At 33.4% G+C, this 27,776-nt stretch overlaps 1 protein-coding gene across 1 annotated transcript; it reads left to right on the plus strand.

Moving 5' to 3' along the window:
- Window positions 1-6,787: 6,787 nt before the first annotated feature.
- Window positions 6,788-27,111, plus strand: LOC126885672 (uncharacterized). The gene is made up of 3 exons (XM_050652365.1): window positions 6,788-7,311; window positions 24,729-24,956; window positions 26,304-27,111. Exons 1-3 carry the CDS (start codon window positions 7,140-7,142, stop codon window positions 27,068-27,070), a joined length of 1,167 nt encoding a protein of 388 aa, XP_050508322.1. The 5' UTR covers window positions 6,788-7,139; the 3' UTR covers window positions 27,071-27,111.
- Window positions 27,112-27,776: the final 665 nt, after the last annotated feature.

Consider the following 27,776-nt stretch of genomic DNA (forward strand, 5'->3'; position numbering starts at 1 on the left):
CTGAAAATCAGTACCCACATTCTTAATTAAATATAAATAAAAGTTATTACAGTCGGTCAGCTGTATGAGGGGACAGAGCCGGTCGGTCGGCCCCAATAGTCGATTGAGGAAATGAAGCATTTTGGCTCTCAATTTTTTCGTCCAGCATGGATTTACTTGAAATTTTCACAGAAGGTAGGGAATAGTCCAAAGATTATTTTCTATATCATGCCGCTATCATACGCTAAAACCTTGGGGGTGGTTGCCACCCCAACTTTGGGGTGGGAATTTTTTATTACATTTTAACCATGTAATTTGATGGAAAAAGTGATTCTAAGAAAAAAATGTTTTTTACATGTTCTTCGTAAAACTAATATTTTTTCGACGAAAAAATCGACTTTTTTAGAGGGTTTTTGAGAATCTGAATACCGAAAAATATGCATTTAATCAAAAAAACTGTAGATATCAAAATTGTATCTTTTAGTTACACAAACCAAATTCTGTTCCAATAATATCTTTATATAATAATAATAATATCACTATCATTCAAAGAGTCCAATCTAAAGGGATAGGATCGATAAAGAATGCAACATGGTACGTAAGTAAGCAGACACTGCGCTACAACTTAAAGATTTCTTATATCAGAGAGAAAATTCAAGGAGCTACGAAGTTACAAAATGAATGTACCATCCACGATAAAAACGAATTAGTAAGGTATATAAAAATGGTCTAGCCGCAGAAAGGCTAGATAGAACTGGCCCAAAGACTTTCTTTAAAACCAAACCAAAGTGAAACATGATTGGATGTCTAGCTTTCACACCCAAAACGTGTAATATATTTACTTATTACTCTGTAAGATGTAGATTGTAAATAAAAATAATATAATATACATATATTACTTTGATACTATAGAAATTAACAGCATAATGAGAGCATTGGAGGAAAGTCGTATAGATTATCGGTACTTCAAACTGATAGCGAACATATACAGGGTGTTAGTAAATAAGTATGAAAAATTTTAAGGGCTAATTCTACATGAAAAATTAATACCAGTTTGCTCTATAAACATATGTCCGCAAATGCTTAGTTTCGGAGATACGGGGTGTTGAAATTTTTATTTCAAACTGCCAATTTATTTATTGCTCTAAGACCAGTTGAGCTATGAAAATGAAATTTGGTGAGTTTTAGGAGGTAGTTATTACGAATTTTTTGACATATAACTTAGAATTTTGTATTCATCATTGGCGCGCCTACGGGCAATGGTCTGAATTTTTTTAAAGAAAAAAATAGTACGCCACTGAGATATTTCGAATTAAAAATTATTTTTAAATTCCACGTCTAATTTATGATAAAAAACCTTTCTTGCCTTTTTTTCATATGATGCACCGTTTTATGCAGAAAAATAAAACATCTTCTCGCGTATTTTTCATTTCTTAATACATCATCAAGAACTATCCAATATAATAATACTAAACTAGAACAATAACAGAAAATATTACTAATAAGATTTTAACTAGGTGTAAAGCTGCAAGAAATGTTTAAAAGGATCTCCTTTACAGATAACAGAAGAATTTTATATTCATCATTGGCGCGCGTACGGGTAATGGTCTGAATTTTTTGAAGAAAAAAATAGTACGCCACTGAGATATGTAAAACTAAAAATCATTTTTGAATTCCTCGTTCAATTTACGACAAAAAATCTTTCTTTCCTTTTTTTCATACGAGGCGCCGTTTTTATACAAAAAAATAAAACATCTTAACGCTTACCAAGTATTTAAGGTAGTTTCCATATGCATAGAAACTTAGTTCAAATACTTTGTAAACGTTAAGATGTTTAATTTTTTTGCATAAAAACGGCGCCGCATATGAAAAAAGGGCAAGAAACATTTTTTGTCGTCAATTGAACGAGGAATTCAAAAATGATTTTTAGTTTGACATATCTCAGTGGCGTACTATTTTTTTTCTTCAAAAAATTCAGACCATTACCCATACGCGCGCCAATGACGAATATAAAATTCTTCTGTTAGGTACCTGTAAAGGAGATCATTTTAAACATTTCTTGCAGCTTTGCACCTAGTTGAAATGGTATTAGTAATATTTTCTGTTATTGTTCTAGTTTAGTATTGTTATATTGGATAGTTCTTGATGATGTATTAAGAAATGAAAAATACGCGCCAAGATGTTTTATTTTTCTGCATAAAAACGGTGCATCATATGAAAAAAAGGCAAGAAAGGTTTTTTATCGTAAATTAGACGTGGAATTTAAAAAAAATTCTAATTCGAAATATCTCAGTGGCGTACCATTTTTTTCTTTAAAATAATTCAGACCATTGCCCGTAGGCGCGCCAATGATGAATGCAAAATTCTTAATTGTATGTCATAAAATTCGTAATAACTACCTCCTAAAACTCACCAAATTTCATTTTCATAGCTCAACTAGTCTTAGAGCAATAAATAAATTGGCAGTTTGAAATAAAAATTTAAACACCCCGTATCTCCGAAACTAAGCATTTGCGGACATATGTTTATAGAGCAAACTGGCATTAATTTTTCATGTAGAATTAGCCCTTAAAATTTTTCATACTTATTTACTAACACCCTGTATAATATACAATAATGCAACCATGACCGTCCGACTACACAAAGATACCAAATCTATAAAAATCAAAAGAGGAATTAGACAGGGAGACACGTTATCTCCCAAACTCTTTACGGCAGTACCTGAACATGCTTTCAAACAATTGGAGTGGGGCGCCAAAGGAATAAATGTCGACGGTGAAAGGCTCTCCCACCTACGATTCGCAGACGACATAGTTCTTATAATATAACAGACAACTTAAAAGAGATTAGAACTATGCTTACTGAGTTAGATGCCGCCTGTAAAGAATTTGTTTTAAACATAAATTTTGGAAAGACACAATACATGACAAACCTGGTACCAAGCGAAAATCCAAAAGTCGACGTCAACGAAATAGCATTGGTCCATAAATATAAATACTTAGGGCATGAAATCCAAATTGACAGGGACAATCAAACTGCTGAATTACAGAGAAGGATCACTTTAGCATGGGCCGCATATCGAGCTCTATTAGACATCTTTAAGAGCAATTTGCCTAATTATTTGAAAAGGAAGACGTTCAACCAATGTGTGCTTTCAGTCATGACTTACGAAACATTACTGCCGAAACATTATCGTTAACCCAGGCCACAGCAACGAAACTTAGAGTGGCCCAAAGAAGAATGGAACGGTCACTACTTGGACTGACTCTCAGAGATAGGGTCAGAAACGAAGAAATCAGAAGGACAGGCGTCACAGATGTCATAGAGCGAGTAGCATGGCTGAAGTGAAATTGGGCGGGCCATGTAGCCAGAATGAAGGACGGGAGGTGGACCCAAAAAATTACAGTGTGGAGACCCAGAGAAGATAGAAGAAGTAGAGGTAGACCACCTAAACGATGGACAGACGACGCCAAAAGGATTGCTGGGAATTGGTTGCAGAAAGCCCAAGATCGACAAAACTGGAAGAAATTAGGGGAGGCCTATGTTCAACTTTGGATGCAGAAGGCTGGATGATGATGATATTACTTTATATACCTCAAGAACATTATATTATAATGTTCTTGAACTCCTAAGTGGAGCAAAGAGCTTCAGTGAAAACGCGCCATCGGGTTCTATTTTGCGCCAAGGCCTTCATCTCATTCCAAGACTTTCCTTGATCTCTTATCTTGTTCATGATGGATCTTTTCCAAGTTTGTGCTGGACGACAGGGCGACCTCTTTTTCTTTTTCCTTGGGGATTCCACTCTAGGACAGTCTTTGCAATACTGGAACTATCTTTTCGGAGTGTGTGACTAATCCAGCCCCAGTTTCTGGACTTTATTTCATTTTCTACCCTCTTTTGTTGGGTCAGGTGTAGCAGATTTTCGTTTCTGACGACGTTTGGTCAGAAAATACGGACAATTCTTCGTAGACATTTGTTAACAAAGACGTGCAATTTGTCTGTAAGGGTTTTTGTCACTTTCCAGGTTTCACATCCATAGAGTAGAACAGACATGACATTTGACTGGAATATTCGGATCTTTATCCTTGTAGTATATTCTCCAGACCTCCAAACAGGGTTAAGCATGCTGAATGCTTGTTGAGCTTTTCGTATCCTCATACGAATACCCACATAACAATGATGTTCGCATCATGTTCTAAGCATATCCTACCAACATTCGTCGAAGTATATCCTTTTTAGTATATGCGTAGTACAAGCATAGCATGTACCATAAAAAACATTCTAAATTTCATGTTCTTTGCATGTGCCTCAAAGAATATTCCTGCACCGAATATACTGAGCACATTCGGGTACGTAGTATCTCGGAATGTTCGTAAAAGTTTATTCTTAGAATATACCTTAATCGAATATTCTTAGTATATGCGTAAGTATATGCAAAAGTATATACTTAACACATACCTACTTGTATATACTTTTAAAATATCTAAAAATAATATACTGTATGTACGTACCTATAGGAAGAAGAATAATATGTGTGAGCCTATAGATTATCAACTTCGCGTTAAGAATAATTAATAAAATTTATGTATTTTAGTAGGTACTACTGAACTATCTAATTCATTTTTTTTTAAACCGTTTTAATTGTATGGTAAAAAGTTTAAAACTTAATTCTATTGTGAAGAAAAATGAGAAATTCTCGTTTCGTTTTCAGTTGAAATGAATATACCATTTTGATTTGAGTTTATACCATAAGTAAAATAATTTTCGGGAATCCGGAAACGGCCATTCATTGTCATTCTGACCCTTGCATTGCATTTTATACCTGCACAAGAGAAGGGGGTGGGTAACAAAAGAGCAAAATATGAAAATAGTTTCCAGTGCATTTATGTCTACGCTGTTAGGAAGGACTAAGTATTTCTAGCTACAAGGACTAAAACATTTTTAAGAACATAAAAAGCAGTTTGAAAATAATAAATTCATATTGGTACTTCAATATTTCCTAAATACCTAGTAAGTAAAAGTATGTATAATGTATATAGATACCTATAAATTTTAGTAATTTACATACATATTATAATATATTTGGCTATTATATAATTATATAAGCAGCATTTTTATTTTGATGTGCACATAATAACTAAATATATTACTTATATTTTATATATAGGTTACTTACCCATATAATATTTATTATACATAGGAACCTATATAACTAACTAAAGTTTATATATTTTATACTTACTTTTCACGTAATATTGTAGAATGTAATAACTACATTCTCATATGCAATTAGAATATGTAAACATAATATATTAGTAGAACCAAAGAATACTAACACACCCTGTGGGTGTGTTACTATTCTTTGGTAGAACCTATAGGATGAGATTGGGTGATGTTGAAAACATACTTCTGAGAAATACAGCACATCCTTGGAATATTCTTCCCATATACTAAAAATATGTGCGATAGTACATTCTAAGTATATACATAGAAGGTATATAGCACTTTCTTGGAATATTCTTCCCATATACTAAAAATATGTGCGATAGTACATTCTAAGTATATAACTAGAAGGTATATAGCACTTCCTTGGAATATTCTTCCCATATACTAAAATATGTGCGATAGTACATTCTAATTATATAAATAGAAGGTTTATAGCACCTCCTTAGAATCTTCTAAAAAGTATGTTCTTGGTATATACTGAAAAGAAGTGCGGTAGTACATTCTAAGTATATACATAGAACGTTTAAGTACTGTAATGTAGTATATACTCAGTATATGCTCTGCACATTCGCAATAGTAATTACGCATATTCTAAGTATATACTTTTTCTGAAAAGTATGTTCTATGAATCTACTAAGAACATGAAATTGTTATGTGGGTATCGTCTTCTATACCTCCGTTTTCTGTTATGACACTTCCAAGATACGTAAAGTTTTCCACTTTTTCAATCTGCATGTTGGGGGACATGAAAGGAGCCTCCACGTAGATTGTGATCACTTGTGAATACAATCGGGCGTCCCCTGGAAACGAGTAATGTCGGCTAATCCTTTCAACACCGGTGCACCAACAACACAGATGCAATCAAAATCAAAACGGTCTTTATCAAGGCCATTTTTGATGACGACCTCAATTAATATTGAAGGACTATCAGCAGATAAAGAAGACCTATTGTCTAATATGTGCAGAGAATATGGTGTCGATGTTCTACTGGTTCAAGAAACCCATAGAGGTACTGCAAGCCGCAGACCAAGGATTCGGGGTATGAAGCTCATACTGGAGAGACCACACGACCAATATAGTAGCGTGAGATAGACTGTCAAAGGCACGTTCGAAATCAACAAAAACCATGTATAGGGATGTGTTCCATCAACCAATTGTTCCATTATTACCCTCATAGTATTAATGTGGTCTATTCAGGAGGATTCTGGCCTAAAACCTGATGGATTTGCTCGAAATTCAACCTTGTTTGTTAATTTTTTATGTTTGATTGCTGTGAAAATTTTATTTATGACGGTAAGCAAGGTTATTCATCTCCAACTTTTGCACAGTGTGAGATTGCCCTTTTTTAGAACCTAAATAATGTTACCTTTTTTGTGTGCGGTTTGTTTCTCACACCCCCCGGATTATGGGGAGCAAAAGTTCAGCGGTCAGTTTTAAGTACCTAATTCGGCAGCAATGTTATCGATTCCCGGGACCTGTTATTTCTCAGATATTTGACAGCTGTATTATCTCCGTTTTGGAAGGTGACTCGCAAGATATAAATATGCAAGTCTATATTCGACGGTTTTCGATTATTTCATCTGCGTTATCCCTGGGCGTGCCTAGCATCTCCTGAAAGTGCTCTTTCCATCTCACTACTTGGTCATCTGTTGTAGTAATTCACCTGTCTTGGATCTTACAATGTTCGAACAGTTGTGCCCATTTTTTGTTAATCGTCTAGTAATTTGGTAAAGCTCTTCTATAGGTAAATAAAAAATACGAAATATAAAATCTTTGCAATTTCTGAAATACCTACCTAGTACATTGATACTTCCGCTAAATTATGATAAGTCAACTATTGTTCGTCATATGATCTAAATTTGTTAACCACATACCCACAGAGGTATTACAATTAAAAAATATTTGCATTTTCTTTCATCAATGTTTCATTTAAAATGCTGTTTTCATTACAAGTATTAATTCAGTTCCTTACTTTGATCTTTATATTCCATTACACAAGAAGTAATTGTCTAAAAAGTGTCTCTTTTAATTACTGGAATATCTATAGTCCTTTGATACGTTCTTATAGTGTATACATAAGTAATGTGAGTGTTACAGAAATATCAAGTAAGTAGTTATTACATCTTTTTAAAAAAAAGCGTAACTTTTTTTATATTTCCTGTAAAAACATGCTAAGTATTTGAGAATATTTTTAAATGATAACACAGAAAACGCCTTTGTATATAACTACGAAAAATTAAAGTAGGGGAGACCGGGGCAAAACGAGGCTCGGGGCAGAACGGGAAATGCATCGGTGTGTATAACTTACAGTCGTCATAATATCGGCAATAGCGCCATTCGAACGAACGTGGGTTGACTCACTTCAGTCATTAGAAAGATATATTTAATCACGTAGTGTGCTTCTTTACAGACCTAAAATCCGTTTTCTTTTATTTTGTTAAAAATTTTGGTGATATTTATAGAAGTGCTATAAGATGAGTAAGCAAGTTTTATCACGTTTTTCATTCAAATATGATAGATATGTTACTGAATTTTAATATTGCGTGCTGCGAACCGTTTTATAGCTTTTACGTTAGAAATTACTAATTTTATTTGAAATGATGTCTGTTGGGGCAAAGCGGTCGGGGCAAGACGGGATATTATCCATCTTGCCCCTCTCTCCTAAAGTGTCACTATTTTACAACATTAAAATTTTGTAAGAAGAATCTGACTAAAACTGAAATTAAAAAAAAATCAAAGAAAACTAAAGAAGAAAACGAGTTGGACACTGACTCATCAGAAGATGATGAAGGTTTTGGTGGCATCTACATCTACTGTGGATACTTATATTTGCAGTCAACTGAAGGATGGGTAGTGTGTAGTGTCTGCCATGGATGGGCTCATAATTTCTGCGCATATGGTGAGGATGAAGACGAAGGTGCTCATATTTGTGAACTCTGCCAGCTTGACTAAAATACATTCCCGTTTTGCCCCGTACCCGGTTACGGGGCAAAACCCGAATTTCTCACTGATAAGTTAAGTTCCTTATAACCAAATAACTAAAGCAATTTGGATTATAAATAAAGTCATTTCTATGAAGCTTAATAGCAAGTGATCCTGTGTGACTTTGTTATTTTTTAATACATAGTTTAGTTTTCTTTCTATGATTTTTTCTTTCTTAAGTATCCCGTTCTGCCCCGGTCTCCCCTACTCGTTAACGAACAGATGACAGGAAATTGAAATTAGACGTGGGGTGAGACAGGGATGGGTATTGTCGCCAATTCTCTTTAATGCCTACTCGGAAAAGATCCCAAAAAAGCTCTTAAGGGTGAAACAGCTGGAATAACGGTGAACGGAGTTCCCATTAACTAAGGTAACCAACTATTTTTTGTTCAAAAAGAGTACACTTTGCAAGTATTTCATAGGTGAAAAAAAGAGGAAAAAACGATAAAAACTTTATTTTCTTTTAAAAAAACATATTTTTCTTTGGAGTGGATTTTTTTGCTAAATAAGGATGTTCGTCTAATAATGTAGCCACATCCGAACAACTTTCATTTTGCATATTAAATTTGACTGTTAAGACGGCAGTTGTTTTTACAGAAAGTTGTGACTTCTCACTGCTCCAATAATCATTCCCTAGTGCAAACCATAGGCGTAACCAGGGGGGTTTTGAAGGTTATAACCCCCCTCCCCCATTTGGATGTACTTTGAGCGGTATACGCTTAACACCATTACTATTCCATTCCCCCTAGAGACCATCCAGTAGTTGTAACCTCCCCCCTTAGGATCATCCTGGTTACACAGTTGGTGGGATAAATTCTAAATTTTCATGTGGGATATGTTCTACTCTAAAATGCCGAAAGGTTTCTACCCATCTTTTATCAAGCTCTATTTTCTCATCGTTTCATTTCTTCAATTTTTCTTCATTTAAATATAAATTTACTCTTCGAATTTCTTCAAAGAAACTACAACGAACGAAACTCTTTTACCGCCCTGATAACGTGCCGGAAAGAGCAAGCAATATGCGTGCGTGAAATTCAAATCACTGTCAAACTAATTTTAAATATTTAATTAATAAAATTGAAATAAAATAATCAAAAAATGTTTTAAAAATACAAATGAGTATAAAATTATACAAATGAGTACTTTAAGAGTACAGGATTTGAAAAGAGTACGGTTTGCGAAAAAAGAGTACAAAACTCAGTAAATGAGTACAGTTGGTCACCTTACATTAACAACATTAGATATGCGGATGACACTGTCGTTTTAGCCGAAAATATTGAAGATCTTCAGATACTGATTAACAGAATAGCGATATACCTATAGCCAAGAATACGATCTAACAATGAACATCAGGAAGACAAAATTTATGAGAATATCTATAACTCAAAGAAATAACGACGAGAATCTCCTCAAAAATGAAACCAATGTCGAACGAGTAGACCAATATGCATATCTTGGAACAATGATCAACTCTACAAATGATTACTTCCAGGAGATTAAAATTAGAACAGAAAAGGCTAGGGCGAATTTTAACAAAATGAGAAAAGTGCTCTGCACAAGAGATCTAAAGTTAGAGCTAAGAATAAAGTTGGCTAGGTGCTACATATTCTCGACTCTGTTTTACGGAATGGAAGCTTGGACCTTGAAAGCATCAATGAAAAAACTGGAATCATTCGAGTTGTGGGTATATAGAAGAATTCTGAAAATATCATGGACAGAACACGTCACAAACAAAGAGGTTCTGAGAAAGATGAATAAAGAAATGGAAGTCTTAAATACAATCAAAACCAGAAAATTGGAATATCTCGGACATATTACACGTGGAGAGAGATACAACTTGCTCCAACTCATTATGCAGGGAAAGATTCAAGGAACAAGAAGCATAGGGAGTAGAGATGCATCAAGTCAAACTAGTTTGATTTTACTCAACAAACTTGACTTGACTTGAAAATCAAACTTTTTGTACAAAAAAGTTTGACTTGACTTGATTTCGATATCTTTAGGTTTGACTTGAATTCAAACATCTTCAAACAGTTTGGAAAGTTTGAATATTACGCAACGTGTTTATTTGTTCAGTGGCGGATCAACGGGGGGGGGGGGGAAGTAATGGGTGGTGGAGGGGTAGGGGAAATCCTCGCCTCCCAACAAGGTCCAAAAAAATTTTTTTGACAAATTTCAATAAACATAGGAATGTATTGGCTGATTTGATATTTAAACCGCAGACAGACAAATAAAACCCAATAAACGCGCCAGTTAGGATAATAATTATTAAGAAAGCTTATAGCGTCTTATAGTATGATACAATTGATTCAAATAATGGCATAAACCAGACATCCAAAGTGAAAGTTATCATCCAACACCAAATTGTTCTATATGGTCCACAAAATGTTCAGAAAAAAGTCACACCATTTTGAGCGTCGGGTTTGAAGGGGTGAGGGGGGAGAAATCGGTAAATTCGTAGTTTTTTAGGTTTTTCGTCAATATTTCTAAAACTATACTTTAGCGTAAACAATGTTCTATACAAAATTGTTTTACATAAAATTTAAAACAAAAAAGGTCCTATATATAATTGTTATAAAATCAACGCTTCCAGAGTTACGGAGAGTGAAATGTGGAGGTTTTCGATATTTTTATATGTATAGGACCTTTTTTGTTTTAAATTTTATGTAGAATCCTTTAGAAACCGCATAGTTTTAGAAATATTAACGAAAAACGTAAAAAACTCCGAATTTACCGATTCCAAACCCGACGCTCAAAATGGTGTGACTTTTTTCTTAACATTATGTGAATGTGGACCATATAGAACAATTTGGTGTTGGAGGATAACTTTCACTTTGGATGTCTGGGTTTGGGTCTAGTTATACCATACTATTAATGCATATTTATACATTAATTTTTTAAAAATTTAAACCCAACATTTGTAGCCTGTATCCGAAAGAAATTTAAATTTTAGATATAAAACCATATAGACCTGGATCCCGCGTACCAAAAAAAAGTTGATTAATAGCAAGCTGAACATTTGTTAATAGCTTAACGGTGTCTAGTCAGACAAACTTTGATGTATGGGAACACTGGAACAGGAGAAGTTTTAATTATGGAACAGGTTAAAAATTTGGAACGTCAGACTACGGAAATGATCCACGTATTTTGTCGGACAGAACTTCCAATTGATTTGTTACCACTTCATTAAACTCTCATGCAAAAATCAGACTAGTGTTTATCACCTAATGGGCATTTTAATGAGTGGAACGAAGAACATGTCAAATGACAGGAATTATGTTGGTTAGTAATAGCAGTCTGATTTTTGCATGAGAGTTTAATGAAAGGGTAACAAATCAATTGAATGTTATGTCCGACAAAATACATGGGACGTTTTCGTAATCTGACGTTCCAAATTTTTAAACTGTTCCACAATTAAAACTTCCAGTGTTCCCGTACATCTAAGTGTGTCCGACTAGACACCGTTAAGCTATTAACAAATTTTCAGCTTGCTAGTAATCAACTTTTTTTGGTACGCAGGATCCAGGTCTAATAACCCAATGGTTAGTTTTGAATTTTAAAGAAATACCAACGAATATACAGCAATATTTTGTATTGTTTTTTCGAGTGAACTAGCAGCTTGGTACCAGATGTTTTTTGAACTGGCCGTAAGATAAATAAATGCCTTTTTTAATAAAAGAAAGTCATAAAAATTCCAAATCATTTTATTTTGAGCTGTCCATTGAGACACATGTTGCTGTGCTTGATCTGCTAAATACAAATTTTAAGATTTTTTCACTTGATTACTATTTTGTCTTATTGTGGAGCCATTTACATGAGCGGAGCGTGAGGGGGCAACATAATACAATCCAGGGGTTCTATGTAAAATATAAACGAAAGTTGAAAAGGTGGAAGATTGTAATTCGGTAGTTTTTTTTATTTAAGTTAAAAAACAATGTTACGTAATGCGCTGTTCGAACCATCCTACCCCCTCCCCGTGTAACGCGCCGTAACGTTTTACATGACCCCCCCACTTACGTTACGTAATACTTGAACGCTCCCAAAGTAGATTAACTTACACTTTGTATGATAAAAAAACTATCCAACGAATTCTTTGTTTTAATCTAGTAAATAACACTCAAATATAAAAAAGTTATATGATATGGATAAAACGAAACTTGCCAGCAAGCAGTTCTAAGCATTCAGGAATCATTTTCAAAAAATTTAAATTGACGACCCAATTTTGATTATAATCGCTTCCTGTATTAAGTTACTTTTATGTGGCACTCATTGTATTATTAATTTTCTTATCTTAATGGGCAACTAACATGTCAATCTCGACAAAAAAGTATATCTACTAAATAAATTATTTTTCAAACTCTTTCAAACTAGTTTGACAAACAGTTTGAATTTTCAAACCTGTACGATTGACCAGTTTGACTTGACTTGAAATATTTGTCAGAAGGATTGACTTGAGTTTGACTTGAAATTAAGTCAAACTCAAGTCAAGTTCAAACATTCAAGTCAAACTTGTGCAACTCTAATAGGGAGACGCAGAATATCGTGGCTGCGCAACCTGAGAGAATGGTACAGATGTACCTACATCAAACGAATTTTTCAGAGCAACCGTCTCCAAAGTCCGAATAGCTATGATGATTGTCGACCTCCTTGGCGGAGATGGCACTTAAAGCAGAATTTAAGTTTTCGCTCCAGTACTTAGGTATATCATATGAGGACCCTAGAAGTAAAGGGGTATAAGTGACAAAAAGTAAATTTTGAGTAAACGCCGTTCAAAGTTGAGCCTTTACTGTAATTGCCTTGATTTTTTAATGCTAGTTTTTCTTCTCCGGTTTAGTAGTTGTAGGCATTATTATTCTTAGTTGTAACAAAAAATCATACTTTTATTAACTTTACTCATTTTGGAGCTTTATTTAGGTTGCTAAGTAGCACTTGTACCCCTTTACTTCTAACTTTACTCATTATGGAGCTATTTTTAGGTTGCTAAGTACCACTTGTACCCCTTTACTTCTAACTTTACTCATTATGGAGCTATTTTTAGGTTGCTAAGTAGCACTTGTACCCCTTTACTTCTAAAAAATGCATCATAAAAGTAAAACAGCTAAAAATATCTCTAAGTTTTTGTAGAAATTCATTATTTACCATAACACTATTACATAATTGACTAATGATTCATCGATATCAGGGTCTTAATGGTGATCCATATGGTCATTTTCGACTTCTGCTACTTCTGACTTTGCTAGTTCTCCAGCTTGTTGATCATCATGTCGCAGATTTGTGAAAAACTCATGGTAAATAATTGGAGGTGCGTAGTTGAGTAACTGTTGAAGATTTGAATATTTAGCTTGCTTAATGAGAGGCCTTCTGTCAATCAGTACTGACAAGAGATCTGGCAGAAGGGGAGAATTTTTATCAGCTCGAGTGAGTTCATAGATAGCTTACTAAACTCTTCTATGCTACCTCCAGCTGTTTTCTCGTAAAACAGGGTTAAAAGTTTGTCCTGCTGAAAATGTAACCATTGCATACTTTGCATTCCACTCACACTCTTCTTAAAGTATGGCGCAAGTATTTGAAAGTCTAAAAAATCTTAATTTTCCGTCTGCACTGTAAAGAACTTTCTACTTGTAGAAGTTACCAGCTCCATCCAATGTTGAAGTACATACAGGTCCTTTTTGGTTCTTTTTTTCTTGCTCTATCACACCAAAATCTTGGTCATACTCATTATGAGAGTGGCCACTTATAAAAAACCGATGATCTACTGTTTGAATATTAGTATTTCTAACAATGTAGAACCAAAATTTGACTATAAGACGACTCTTATAGTGGCCTCGACAATTGTCGCTAAATGCAACTTTGTGTCACATTAATCGAGTTATATGTTTCACAGATGGGGGAAGGCTTATAAGACAATGTGATATTTCCTGATATCCACTTGGCGCCTGACCTTCGTGCCACATAAAGAAAACGTAAAACACTGCAGTTTACAATAAAGTATTACTTTAACAACAAAATAAAATTGCTTTAGAGGAGCTATACCACTACCGGCACTATCCATCCAAAATGATAACAAACTCAACTAACAGTCTGACACAGTGGAACAGGGGTACAAGCGCACTTGTATCTCTTCTCTTCCAAGCTCTACTCATAGTTGGCTCGGAGGTTAAGTAACTTGGTGCTAGAAAGCAGCACCTGTTAGACTTATCGCTTAGACCTCTTTACCACCAAATAGAATGAAATATTTCCAGTTCAGTGGTGCAGTTATCTCAATATTTACAAAAATGTCACTTATACACCTTTACTTCTAGGGTCCTCATATATATATATATATATATATATATATCATAATGCAGTAGTCATTGAAGTTCTTCTTCTTCCTCTTTATAAACAATTCTGTTTGTTCATTTTGCGGACTGATACCTCTATAGAAGGTTATCACTTCATCTTTTGCGCGGTTGTCCGATACTTCTTCTGTCGATTGGTGATTTAACTCATGCTAGTTTTATCACTGTTAAACATTGTGTAAGAATTAGAGCATGGAGAAGAGTTGCCAGAGACACAGAGGCAGGGGCGAATGGAGGATTGTTCTGAAGAAGGCTTTGGCTCATAAAGAGCTGTAACGCCACTGATGATGATGATGAAACATTGTGTAAGAACACCAATTGATCGCCCAAAGATAAATAATCCTGTGAAACGGAAACACTGGATAACAGATGAAACCTTTAAAACCACTGATAATAGAAAAAATCTTTGTCAGTGGTGTACACAGTAAAAGGAAAAAGCTAGTTTAAGAAATCTCAATAATGAAATTAAACGAAGATCCAAGGCCGACAAAAAATATTACTATCAAAGTATATGTTAAGAAATTGAGAGACATGATCAGAATAATCAGCCGAGAGATCTATTTAGAAAAATACGTTACTTAACAAGAGACTTTAAAGCCAGAACTTGGGTGGTTGAAGACAACACTGGAATTCTGAGAACAAACAGAGAAGATATAGCAGAGACATAGAGATCGTATTGCAGGGACCTATATAAAGATGATCAACGCCAAGAACTTGTTAACCAAATCCTTGACGAGGTGGAAGGAGAACCCGCTGTGGGATCACGAACACTCGACGCTGCGGATGTTCGTAATCCCACTGCAGATATACCCAAAAATGAAGTAAGCGCAAATATAATAAAGTACCAGGTCCAGATATGATAATAGAAGAAATGCTCCACAGAAGAAACTCTGTAACCAAACATGGCATTCCAAACAATGACCTGAAGACTGGTCAAAATAACGACAATACATAAAAAGACGGCTTCCATAAATGCGATAATTATAGAACCATTTATCTTATACAGGGTGTTTCATTGGGAAAATAACATACGTTAACTGTAGAAAGAGGACACTTAGGCGGTCTCAAAAATACCATAATGGGTCTTACTTAATTAATAACAAAGATACTGGGTGTTTTACCTATTTTGCCATTTTTTTATTTGGTTCATAACTTTTTAACCACACTGTATATTTATTTTATATTTGGCACGCAAATATTATTTAAGGTGTACAATCAACTAATTTACTTAAAATTGTAAAAAATTGAGGTCCGAATTAAAAAATATTGGAAAAATCAATCAAAATCAAAACCAACACCATGTACCGGGTGTCCCAATAAGAATGGCTCTCGGCCGTATCTCAGGAACCGTTTATAGTACAGCTTTGGGAAAAAATTTTTATAACAAAAGTTACAACGAGAAAAGCCTGGAAAAGCCGAGAAAAGCTAGAGGGCGTAATTGAATGTCAAAAATTTAAAAATCAAAATTTCACAAAATTTGCATAATGAATGGGCACTGAAAATCCAATCATCGTATTCTTCGCAAAATTGTGCGAATATTTGATTTCACAAGTGTAACTCTACCTTTGCAAATAAGAGGTGGGGGTGAGTGGGAACCTTGTTATGAAAAATGGCTGTAAGTCCGGTTCTGCTTAATCGATTTTTGCAAACTTGGTCTCGTTGAAAACAGATCTTTTTCGTTAATGTAAGAGTTATAATTACGAAACAGCCTAATAAGTAATATGCCAGCTAGGGGCGCTATTTTATGTTTTTCAGAAATCTAGTTTTCTTTGGAAAATATTAAATACAAGTATGCACTTTTAACCCTGTATTACAAAATTAGACCAAATTATCCACAGAATATCGAAAACCGCATGTCGATACCTTTTTTCTATCTCGAGATATCTTAAGAAACGTGTTAATTTTTAAACATAACTGATGATGTCTCCTGTAAACGAAGTTACGGAAATCAAAGTGGAAACAGGTAGTGTGCTGTGGAAAAAAATTAAAGCGTGACACTTGCGGAATGCCGACAGAAGTGAATACTTATTATAGATTTGATTATATTCTTTTGATTTAATTAGATTCCATTCGATTAGATTTAATTTTATTTAATATATATTATATCTATAATTTAATATAAATATATAATATATACCTAATTTAATAGGTACATAATATTATATACTAGTGATTTTACCCGTTAAAATTAGGACTAATAAGATATAAAGATACATAAAGCTTTAAATTACTATTTTTCTTAATAATGTAACCGATATTTTTTAATTTAAAAATTTAATTACTGATGAAGTATAGTAAATACTTCGTGTAAATTTTAATCGAAAATAATGCATGGAAGAGTTCATTTATTTTTAGATACTCTCATTAAAGGGGAGGCCGTTATACAAAAGTGACTTTTTTAAATTTGTTGATTACATTATTCCTTTCAACATACTTATCCTCAAATTGTATTTTTAAACATCCTATTCATTTTATATAATAATAATTAGATTCACTATCAAATTTGAAGTAAAACTTCTTTTGAAAGTTTGTTAATTCTAAAATTAGAAAAAAGGTATCGACATGCGGTTTTCGATATTCTTTTGATAATTTGGTCTAATTTTGTAATACAGGGTTAAAAGTGCATACTTGTATTTAATATTATCCAAAGAAAACTAGATTTCTGAAAAACATAAAATAGCGCCTCCTCGCTGGCATATTACTTACTAGGCTGTTTCGTAATTATAACTCTTACATTAACGAAAAAGATCTGTTTTCAACGAGACCAAGTTTGCAAAAATCGATTAAGCAGAACCGGACTTACAGCCATTTTTCATAACAAGGTTCCCACTCACCCCCACCTCTTATTTGCAAAGGTAGAGTTACACTTGTGAAATCAAATATTCGCACAATTTTGCGAAGAATACGATGATTGGATTTTCAGTGCCCTTTCATTATGTAAATTTTGTAAAATTTTGATTTTTAAAATTTTGACATTCAATTACGCCCTCTAGCGGTGGACTTACAAATATGAAAATAATTTCCAGGCTTTTCTCGAGGCAACTTTTGTTATAAATTTTTTTTTCCCAAAGCTGTACTATAAACGGTTCCTGAGATATGGCCGAGAGCCATTCTTATTGGGACACCCGGTACATTAAATTTTTTTAAAATAGATTTTGCATTTGAAATAGGATGAAAAACTAAATTTAGTGATATATTTTGAATTTTCGGCAAAATAATTTTTCTGGTCAAATTTTGAATTTGAATTTGGAAATTACGTGAATTGCGAAAGCTCGAAGTAGAAAAAAAATTGAAATACGACTTACAACTTGTTAACCACACTGTATGTTTATCTTATATTTAACACCGAATATTCTTAAAGGTGTCCAATCACTTAATTCATTTACAATTACAAAAAATCCAGGGCCGGATTAAAAAATGTTGGAAAAATGTTCCGACCCAAAAAAACACCCTGTGTATTAAAGTTTTTTAAAATGGCTTTTGCATTTGAAAAGAGGATAAAAAGTAAATTTAGTGGTATACTTTGAATTTTCGGGTAAAATTTTGAATTTGAATTCTGAAATTATTTGAATTTCGAGAGCTCGAAGTAAAAAAAATTAAAATGTGACTTAATTTTAATTAATACCATTATTTAATCTAAATTGGTAAGATGTTAATATTTTGGTTTTTTTATTACGGCGACAACTAATTCATAACAAATATTGACCTTTAATTAATGAATAAATAATAAAGAGTCCACAAAAAAAGACATAATTTATCAACGAACTATCTTAAAAATTAAAAAAAAAAACAGAAAAAAATTTCTGAAAAATAACTTTTGGATATCTAAAATCCAAAGTTTATAACGAGGAAATAAATATGTAGGTAAGAACTTTTTGACCGGATTCGAGCCTCCCTCCAAGAAATGAAGAATAACCCCAACCCAGACGAGATTAGGAAGTCAGTCAGAAAAATAACAAAAAGAGCAAAACTTTGTCTTCAACAAGGTGGTGGCCATTTTGAACAATTACTATAGTATTGATAAGTTATTCTTTGTAAAAAATTTTCTGTTTTTTTTTAATTTTTAAGATAGTTTGTTGATTAAAGTTATGTATTTTTTATGGACTCTTTATTATGTATTCATTAATTAAAGTTGAATATTTGTTATGAATTATTTGTCGCTATAATACAAAAACACTAAAATGTTAACATCTGACCAATTTAGATTAAATAATGGTATTAATTAAAATTAAGTCACATTTTATTTTTTTTTACTTCGAGCTCTCGCAATTCACATAATTTCACAATTCATATTCAAAATTTTACCAGAAAAACCATTTTGCTGAAAATTCAAATAGTCCAGAAAGCCACTGCGCATCCGCTAGGAAAAATATTCCAATTCGGATTTTTTGCACAATCTTACTCAAAAAGGACCCCTTTTAACAAATTTGCATGTTGCCAGGACCAAAAATGGGTCAAAAATTTTTAAACTTTTTTTTTGTTTTTTTCCTAAAATTATTTTTGTTGCATGGAATAAAGTTTTTTTAGGTTTTTTGGATCATTCCAAACAGAAAAGGTCTTTAGTGACTTTTCTCTAAAGTTGATAGTTTTTGACATATGAAGGGCACAGGGGAAAAACCCCGTCAGTCAAAAAAAGTAAATTTCGAGAAAACAACCATTTAAGTTTTTTCAATTCTGGAGGCTAAACCAACTCCGGTAACGGATTACTACAATATCATTTGACTCACGGGGTTCCTCCATACAAATGCATTGACTGACGGGGTTTTTCTCCAGTGCCGCATATTTTCTAACGTGGATTTTAGTAGATAGACGGTGTTTTGTACAAAAGCTAATAAAATGTTTAAAAACTATTCGTTTGAAGCCACTGGATAGCGTCATCAGCTCATTTCTTGAAAAAATTTACTAAGGTGGTTTTTCCCCTGTGCCCTTCATATGTATAAGCGATTAAAAATTGAAAAATTGCGAAATCGTCCATTTTTAACCTTCAAAAACTATGTGAAAAACTTAAAATTTGAATGTTGCCAAGGTAGGTACATATTCTTTAAACATCGATTGATGAAATCCCGAAGAGTTTTTAGCAATACAATATTCAAAACTCCTTTGTTTTTTAATTTCGAATCACGCGTGCGCGACACTATTTTCCACCGTTGCATGTGTATACAGTATGGTGCAAATGAAAGGAATAAATTCGTTATTTCGTAAACCGGCGACTTTAAGGAAAAATCCCGAAACAGCTCGATTTTTATTTTTAAGTTATGATATTGTGGCATATATGGTATACTAGTGACGTCATCCGTCTGGGCGTGATGACGTAATCGATGATTTTTTAAATGAGAATAGGGGTCGTGTGGTAGCTCATTTGAAAGGTTCTTCAATTCTCTATTCAGTTATGTAAACATTTACATAATTATTTATACAGGGTGTCCAAAAATTTTTTATTAAATTAAATTTTTTGACAAAAAAGAAGTAGAAGGACACCCTGTAGAAATAATTATATAAATGTTTATATTACTGAATAGAGAATTAAAGAACCTTTCAAATGAGCTAGCACACGACCCCTATTCTCATTTAAAAAAATTATCGATTACGTCATCACGCCCAGATGGATGACGTCACTACTATACCATATCTGCCACAATATCATAACTTAAAAATAAAAATCGAGCTGTTTCGGGATTTTCCCTTAAAGTCGCCGATTTATGAAATAACGAATTTATTCCTTTCATTTGCACCATACTGTCGGTGGAAAATAGTGTCGCGCACGCTTGATAAGCAATTAAAAAACAAAGGAGTTTTGAATATTGTATTGCAAAAAACTCTTCGGGATTTCATCAATCGATGTTTAGAGAATATCTACCTGCCTCGGCAACATTCAAATTTTCAGTTTTTCATATAGTTTTTGAGGGTTAAAAATGGCCAATTTCGCAATTTTTCAATTTTTAATCGCTTATATGTCAAAAACTATCAACTTTAGAGAAATGTCACTAAAGACCTTTTCTGTTTGGAATGATCCAAAAAATATAAAAAAACTTTGTTCGATGCCAACAAAATAATTTTAGGAAAAAACAAAAAAAAAAAACAAAAACAAAAAAACAAAAAAAACGTTTAAAAAATTTTTGACCCACTTTTGGTCCTGGCAACATGCAAATTTGTTAAAAGGAGTCCTTTTTGAGTAAGATTGTGCAAAAAATGCGAATCGGAATATTTTTCCCAGCGGATGCGCAGTGGATTTCTGGACTAAAACTAAACCACTAAAATTATATTTTCATCCTCCTTTTAAATGCAAAATCCATTTAAAAAAATCATGTACAGTGTTTTTTTTTGGATGGGAACATTTTTCCAATATTTTTTAATCCGACCATGGATTTTTTATAATTGTAAATTAATTAAGTAAGTGATTGGGCACCTTAAATAATATTCGGTGTTAAATATAAAAGCAAAATACAGCGTGTTGAACAAGTTATAAGTCGTATTTTAATTTTTTTTCTACTTCGAGCTTTCGCAATTCGCATAATTTCACAATTCAAATTTAAAATTTTACCAGAAAAATCATTTTGCCGAAAATTCAAAGTATACCACCCAATTTAGTTTTTCATCCACTTCAAATGCAAAATCCATTTTAAAAAAAATTAATGTACAGGGTGTTGTTTTTGGATCGGAACATTTTTCCAATATTTTTTAATCCGGAACTGGATTTTTTACAATTGTAATAAATTAGTTGATTGTACAACTTAAGCAATACTTGCCTGCCAAATATAAAATAAATATACAGTGTAGTTAAACAGTTATATGTAGTTATACAATAAAATAAGAAAATAGCAAAATAGATAAAACACCCAGTATCTTTGTTATTAATGAAGTAAGACCCATTAAGTATGGTATTTTTGAGACCGCCTAAGTGTCCTCTTTCTACAGTTAACGTATGTTACTTTCCCAATGAAACACCCTGTATTACATGCCAGCAAGATAATGCTACATATAATCAATGAGAGACTGACAACATTCCTTCAAAGAGAAATTCCACAAGAATAAACTGGATTTACTAAAGGTCGAGGCACTCGAGAACATCTGTAGAATATAAGAGAGATAATAGAAAAATATAGGGAATTCAATATTCCACTATAAGTACATATTATTATGTTTTATGGAAAAAGCGTTCCAGCGTTCGACAGGGTCAAGTGGAGACATTTATAGCGAACACTAAAAGAAGTAGAGATCCCCAACAAGATGGATCGATCAAATTACAGGAATATGTAAAAGATAAACTATATGCATGAGTTAAAAGAAATAACAATACACAATATCACGTCGACCACTACACCCCTTCCGGGGGTCAGGATTAAAGAGAGATTTTTATCACACGGGTCTCCCCCATTCTGCTTATGTGGTTATTACACTTTTTTTTCTATTAGTGTCCATTCTTTTATATAAGTACTGTACGATACATTTTATTCTAATGTCCTCACTCTTCTTTCGATTTCTCAGCATATTTTCTGTAATCCTTCTCAGTACTCTCTGCGGTTTCCAGCAATCTTTGTTTTGTTTCTGTGTTGGGCTGTTGGGTCTTGTTTCTGATGCACATATGTCATTATTGGTCTTACATACACTGGTTTTATAAAAATGGTTGACTTCATCTCAATGTTAATATGTCGGTTTCGCCATATAGTGTTATTAAGTCAACCTGCTAGTCCAGTGTTTTTCAATCTGTGGGTCGCGACCCCTCTGGGGGTCGCGAACCCTTACTCGGGGGTCGTCGACTGAAAGAAAAAGTTGAGGTTCCTAAAACACAATTTTAGTGGGAAGGATGTGCTTGTTTGTTTTTCAAAAGTTTATCAAATTGTGGTACTATTTTTGAAAGGTTACTAATCAAATCATTTTCTAATTGCAGTCTATTTCTCTTTTTAGTTTTAATGTCTACCATTGAAGAAAATGTCAGTTCACACAAGTATGAAGTGGCGAATTGCACTATAATAATTTAAGAGCTTCTCTTGCCAGCTCTGGGTATTGGTTTTTATTTTTATCCAAAAAACGTCGACACTTTGCGAATAAAATTCCATTTTAAGCATGCCATCAACAGCTAAATCTAGAAGACATTCTCTTATTTTTTGTTGAGATCAGTCAGATCTATTGATGTGTCCAACAAAGGGTTTAGAATCAATCTACACCTATTGTCAGCTTCAGAGTGCAACTCTGGAAAGTGTGCCAAAAGTTGCTCTTGTAAATTATGCAAGCTCCGTATAATGCAAAGAATGTGAGTCGAAACTGCAAAACTTTGGTCCGTTGCATTATCTTCATCAATCTTCTGAACACATGGAAAGGACTAAAACATTATGTTTTGCAGAGAGGTTGCCCACAAACGAAGTTTTGTGTGAAATGCTCTTACTTTATCTTTAGCTGTTAAAATATTCTCTTCTCTTCCTTGAAGGTTCTTGTTCAAATTATTAAGGTGGCTAAAAAGATCTACCAAAACGCTAATTTCAAGAGCCAATAGGGTCAGAAAAACCGTAAGCATATTTAGATTTTGCATATTGTAAGAACATTAACAATTCAGCTCTCAGTTTCCAGAACCCTTATCAACACCTTTCTTTTGGATAGCCACCTGACCTCTGTGTGATAAAGGAGATTTTGATGAAGCGAGTCCATATATTCACAAACGATTCTGAATAGCCGGGTTTGCAAAGCTTTACCTTTGATAGAATTTACAATTTTTAATACCTCCTTGAGCACGTTATATATTATATAAGAAGGTACTACCTTAGAGCCTGTCGATGAAGAAAACAGTGTGTCCAGGATATGTTTGGCATTATCGACTTTATTTTGCAATGAGGCCACTATTTTTGTCATTCATAGTTTTAACGCCATCGCTACAGTACTCTGAGTATACCGACAAGAGTAAACAAACGTGAGCAAGAAAACTACATTTTGATGATGCTAATTCCAATGAAGTTTTTCTACAGGGTGGAGAAAAGTTAAAGGTTGAAATGAAACGAATCTACCAATTTTGGATAAGCTAATAATTATTGAGCTGAGTCGTCAGTTGACAGCGTACGAGTCAGTAACTCCAGTATTTGGTGTTTTGTGTGTTTTTCAAAACTGAGTGATACTCAAATAAAGGAGTGTGCTTCAAAACTACATGAAGACTATCTTCAGGACTTGTAGCGAAAACAATTTATTCCTGCTTCATAGTCTTTTTGGGCTACTTATGAAAACAAGTTCGGATCGAAGTTTCAAATTTGTCAGTAGCTTGTAAGGTTTATCTTACGCTAATGATTACAAATGCAACAGACGAACGATCTTTTTCAAAAATGAAAATTATTAAAAACTGTCACCGTTCCACAGTGGCACAAAATAGACTAGCATTTCCCTCAATTATGGCTATTGAGAATGATGTGCTCGAAAATTTGGAAGTTAAAGATATTTTAAGTAGTTTTGTTTCTATGAAACTCAGATAAGTTGCTTTATAATAATTATAAGGCTTTAAAAACTCAAACTAAATTTAATCCATAATTATTTATTATTACATAATTAGGTAATAAGCAATAGCATATTATTCAACGAGAATGTAATAATGGGTATTACTCACGATGATGAAGTTTGCGACACGAGCCGAAGGCGAGTGTCGTTATTCATCGGAGTGAGTAATAGCCATTACATGTGAGTAGAATACTATACTTTTTCTACGCTCTTCTTCTTTTTTTTTTCATTATTAGAAAAATTATTATACATACCCTAAAATGAATCGTTCGTTTATTGATAACTATAACAAAAAAAAAAAACTAAAATAATTTTTTATTTCAAAATTTAAGCATAATTATAAAAATAAACAGCTTCTTGACTATTTCTCTTTTCAAGCAACAAAAATGAAACAAAAATTAAAGTTTAAATCTACAAAATGTCCACTAATATATTAAAGGAATACCGCTCGGAGATGGGTGAGTTATCCAAGATTTTGGAGGGAAAAGGCAAAAGTCTCTTGGGGCCTCCTAGGTTGGGTTGCCTAGAGCCTCAAAATTCTTATTCCGGGACTGTGGATTACTCAAATGCTTTGCAAATCCTCAAAAACTATTAGCAACGTTTACTACCAAAAAATAGAGTTTATTGGGTTATTTGATGTGGTTCCTATTTGAGTTTAAAGATCAGTGTCAGCTTTTCGTAAAATGTGTTCTTAACAAATTGGAAATATTTTATTTTTTTTATTTTTAGAGGACCAGAAATTAATTTTAACATGTGTAGCCCGTAATGCCCTATGTTACCAAGAAAATATAGAAATTTTAAATCAAGAGGATGATCGAGTCGTTAACATAAATGAAATTGACAAACTTCTTATTTCATTACTAAAGATCTATAAGAAAGATAGGATCCAGATTTACAGTAAAAACTTTCAAACGGAATATTATAAAACACTTTGGAGCAAAGCTGAGTTCGTCCAGGGTTAGTATTTATTTAAAACTATTGATATCATTTTTATTTAACCATTAGTTCTTTTACATCTTAGTATTCCCTAACAAAAAATAAATACGTACATATTTCTAACTTTTTGGTAGTCATCAGTACGTCATCAGCAGCCAAGTTAGAAAAGGAGCATTTTTACTTGGGAAAGGATCACTAGTAGAGAAGCAATGCTACCACATCTTCTATTACCACAAACTGGTCCCAAGAAATGCGAGAAAAGGATAAAAAAATACCAGATTCCCAACTTACTGACTTACTGAACTTATTGTGGCACCCGCCAGAATTCTGCAAGAACACACCCAATTTTTAATAATATAATTAATCTTGTCATCTACCTACTTCAAGTGTACAAAATTTCGCTGCCAAAGATCTGTGAAGATTCCAAGTATTATCTCCTATAAGCTCCTATTATCTTTTTCTTGCTAATGATCAGAAGCATTATCTTCTTTACGTTTATATTGAGTCCATATTGTTAACTGTAATACGTGATTCTGTTCATAACGACTTGTAGGTCTTCTAGGTTGTCTGTAAATACATGGTGTCGTTTGCGTTACTGATGTTGTATAGCCGGTACCTACCCGTTTAATAGAATACCTTTTCCAGTTTCGTGCAAAGCTTTGATAAATATTCTTTCAGAATAGAGATTGAAAATTAGAGGAGACAAAATACAGCCTTGCCTCACTCCACGCATGATTTGACATATTCGGTATGTTCACCTCCAACTCTGAGGTTTGTGGTCTGATTCCAGTAAAAGTTTCTAATTATTTTCAGATATTGTTGAGAATATTTGTGACTATTGCTACTGATTCGTTGTTGATTAATTTAAGCAGTTCTGCTTGTATATTATCGGTGCCTGCTGCTTTGCTATCATTTAGGTGTGTTATTGCAGAACAAACTTCCTGTTGTAATTTACTTGGTCCATAATTTATCTTTTCTAGCTCAAAGGTATTATCTCTGTGGTCTCCCAATAGTTTCTCTAGGTATTCTTTCCACGTTCTTATTTTAGCCTGTTTTTCCAAGATGATGTTTTCATCAGAATCAGTTAGATTTCTTTTGTTTCCGTCTTAGTCCACCTATGAGTTCTTTAACTTTACTATGTACATTGTGACTACCGTACTTTGACTCTAGAGTCTCAATTGCCTCACATCTTTCCATTGCTTCTTTTTATTTCGCTTCTTGATGATATATTTATCGTTCTATGTTTGTCGGGATCATTTTTGGCTTTTTTTGTTTAAGTTTTTTGATTATTAATACAAAATTACTACATAGTTATGTAAATAATTTTTTTATTAACCATGTTCACCTCATTATTCTTTTAAATTTCAGGTTATTATTACGAAAAAGACAAATTTCTTATACACGAGTGGCCAAAAAGGAGAAACGCATTGTCTGCAATTTATGGAGCATATGCAGAAGAATCAACTCTTGAAGTCAATACATCTCTCCGATATGTCACCTTTAGGAATAAAAACGAAGACTACATCTTTCAACTTAGAGTAAACTTAACAAAACAATTTTGGTTAACTGATAGAGGACTTTTATTGCTTAGCAAAACGAACGATTCAAAAATTAGTAACTCGCCTATTAATTTATCTATTGAGATATTTCCTAAAAATGAATTAAAGAAATGCAACGAATCGTCATTTTCCAGAAAAGGAAGGAAATATGACGGGGCGTCAATTCCCGAAAATGAGTTCAAGATAAGTGACCAAACGTCATCTCCCAAAAATGGCTCAGAGGAAAATACCGAAACGTCTCAACCATTTTTAATATATATTTACGTGAGCATAGGAGTATGTTTGTTAGGTGTCGTAATTACACTAACGTATATACTTTGTAAATGTATCAGATCAAAATTGACGAACCTATTTTCTACAAATACTACATTTATACATATTCGGCGTTTTCGGAAAAGGGAGTCTTCGTATGTCAGATTTACAGAAGTCAATAAATATGCTGTTCCTAATAGTAACGAACAAAAGGTGTACGACAAACTAGGTAAAAGAGTGAAACTGCCGAATCAGGAACCAAATACTTCGGGACATCCCAATCCCAGAGGAGTTACTAAAAAGAAATCCACCGATCTTTCATAATTATACTTTTAAATAATTGTTAATAAATAAATATCAACCAATGTTTATTTGCTGTCCCTTGATGTGATTTGTGTTTAATTGGCTCTCTTTAAAATTTGCCGCTCTTAACTTGCTGCGCTGCCGTAGGTTGCCCCCCAGTTCGCACACGCGCACACCCCTGGGGTCGGGCCAGCACAATATTTTACATTTTTTTTTATAAAAAGCCTTCTGACCTCCTCAGCTTCCTCAAATTAACCAAGTCCCCAAACTTGAGCTCCATAAGTCAGAAGAGAACGGACTACTCCTTCATATATGAAGCCATGTTTATTCGCGATGAAAAACAAAGTATCTGACCTCTGGTGGAATAAATTTAAACTACTATAAGTGGTATAAACAAACCAGAAAATTGTTGATTTGAATGGAATTTGGTCACTATTATGAAATTTTTAGTCAATTTCAGCATGATAAGTACATTAAAATATTTTAAATCAAATCGGTATTGTTCTGTTCCTCAATTGAATGTTTGTTTATACCATTTATATCGGCCATTTTCCTGCATTCGACCTACCCTCTATATTCCGTTTCAATCGCGAATAGCTGCTCTAGCCGCTCGTTCTTTTTCGTTAAAGTGGGAACTAAAAGATAGCCACGGTGTTAATTTCACTCCCAAATAGCAACAATCATCAACAACTTCCACCATTTCTCCATTTATTTTCCACTCTTCTTT

Source organism: Diabrotica virgifera, chromosome 5 (genome assembly GCF_917563875.1).
Source record: "Diabrotica virgifera virgifera chromosome 5, PGI_DIABVI_V3a".
Lineage (NCBI taxonomy): Eukaryota > Metazoa > Arthropoda > Insecta > Coleoptera > Chrysomelidae > Diabrotica > Diabrotica virgifera.

Bases quoted from the DNA above. Each gene is read 5' to 3' on its own strand.
- LOC126885672 (XM_050652365.1), top strand. From the start codon at position 7,140: ATGCTGTTTTCATTACAAGTATTAATTCAGTTCCTTACTTTGATCTTT. The intron at 7,312-24,728 runs GTAAGTAGTTAT...TTTTATTTTTAG, and splicing joins GAGTGTTACAGAAATATCAA to AGGACCAGAAATTAATTTTA. The intron at 24,957-26,303 runs GTTAGTATTTAT...TTTAAATTTCAG, and splicing joins CAAAGCTGAGTTCGTCCAGG to GTTATTATTACGAAAAAGAC.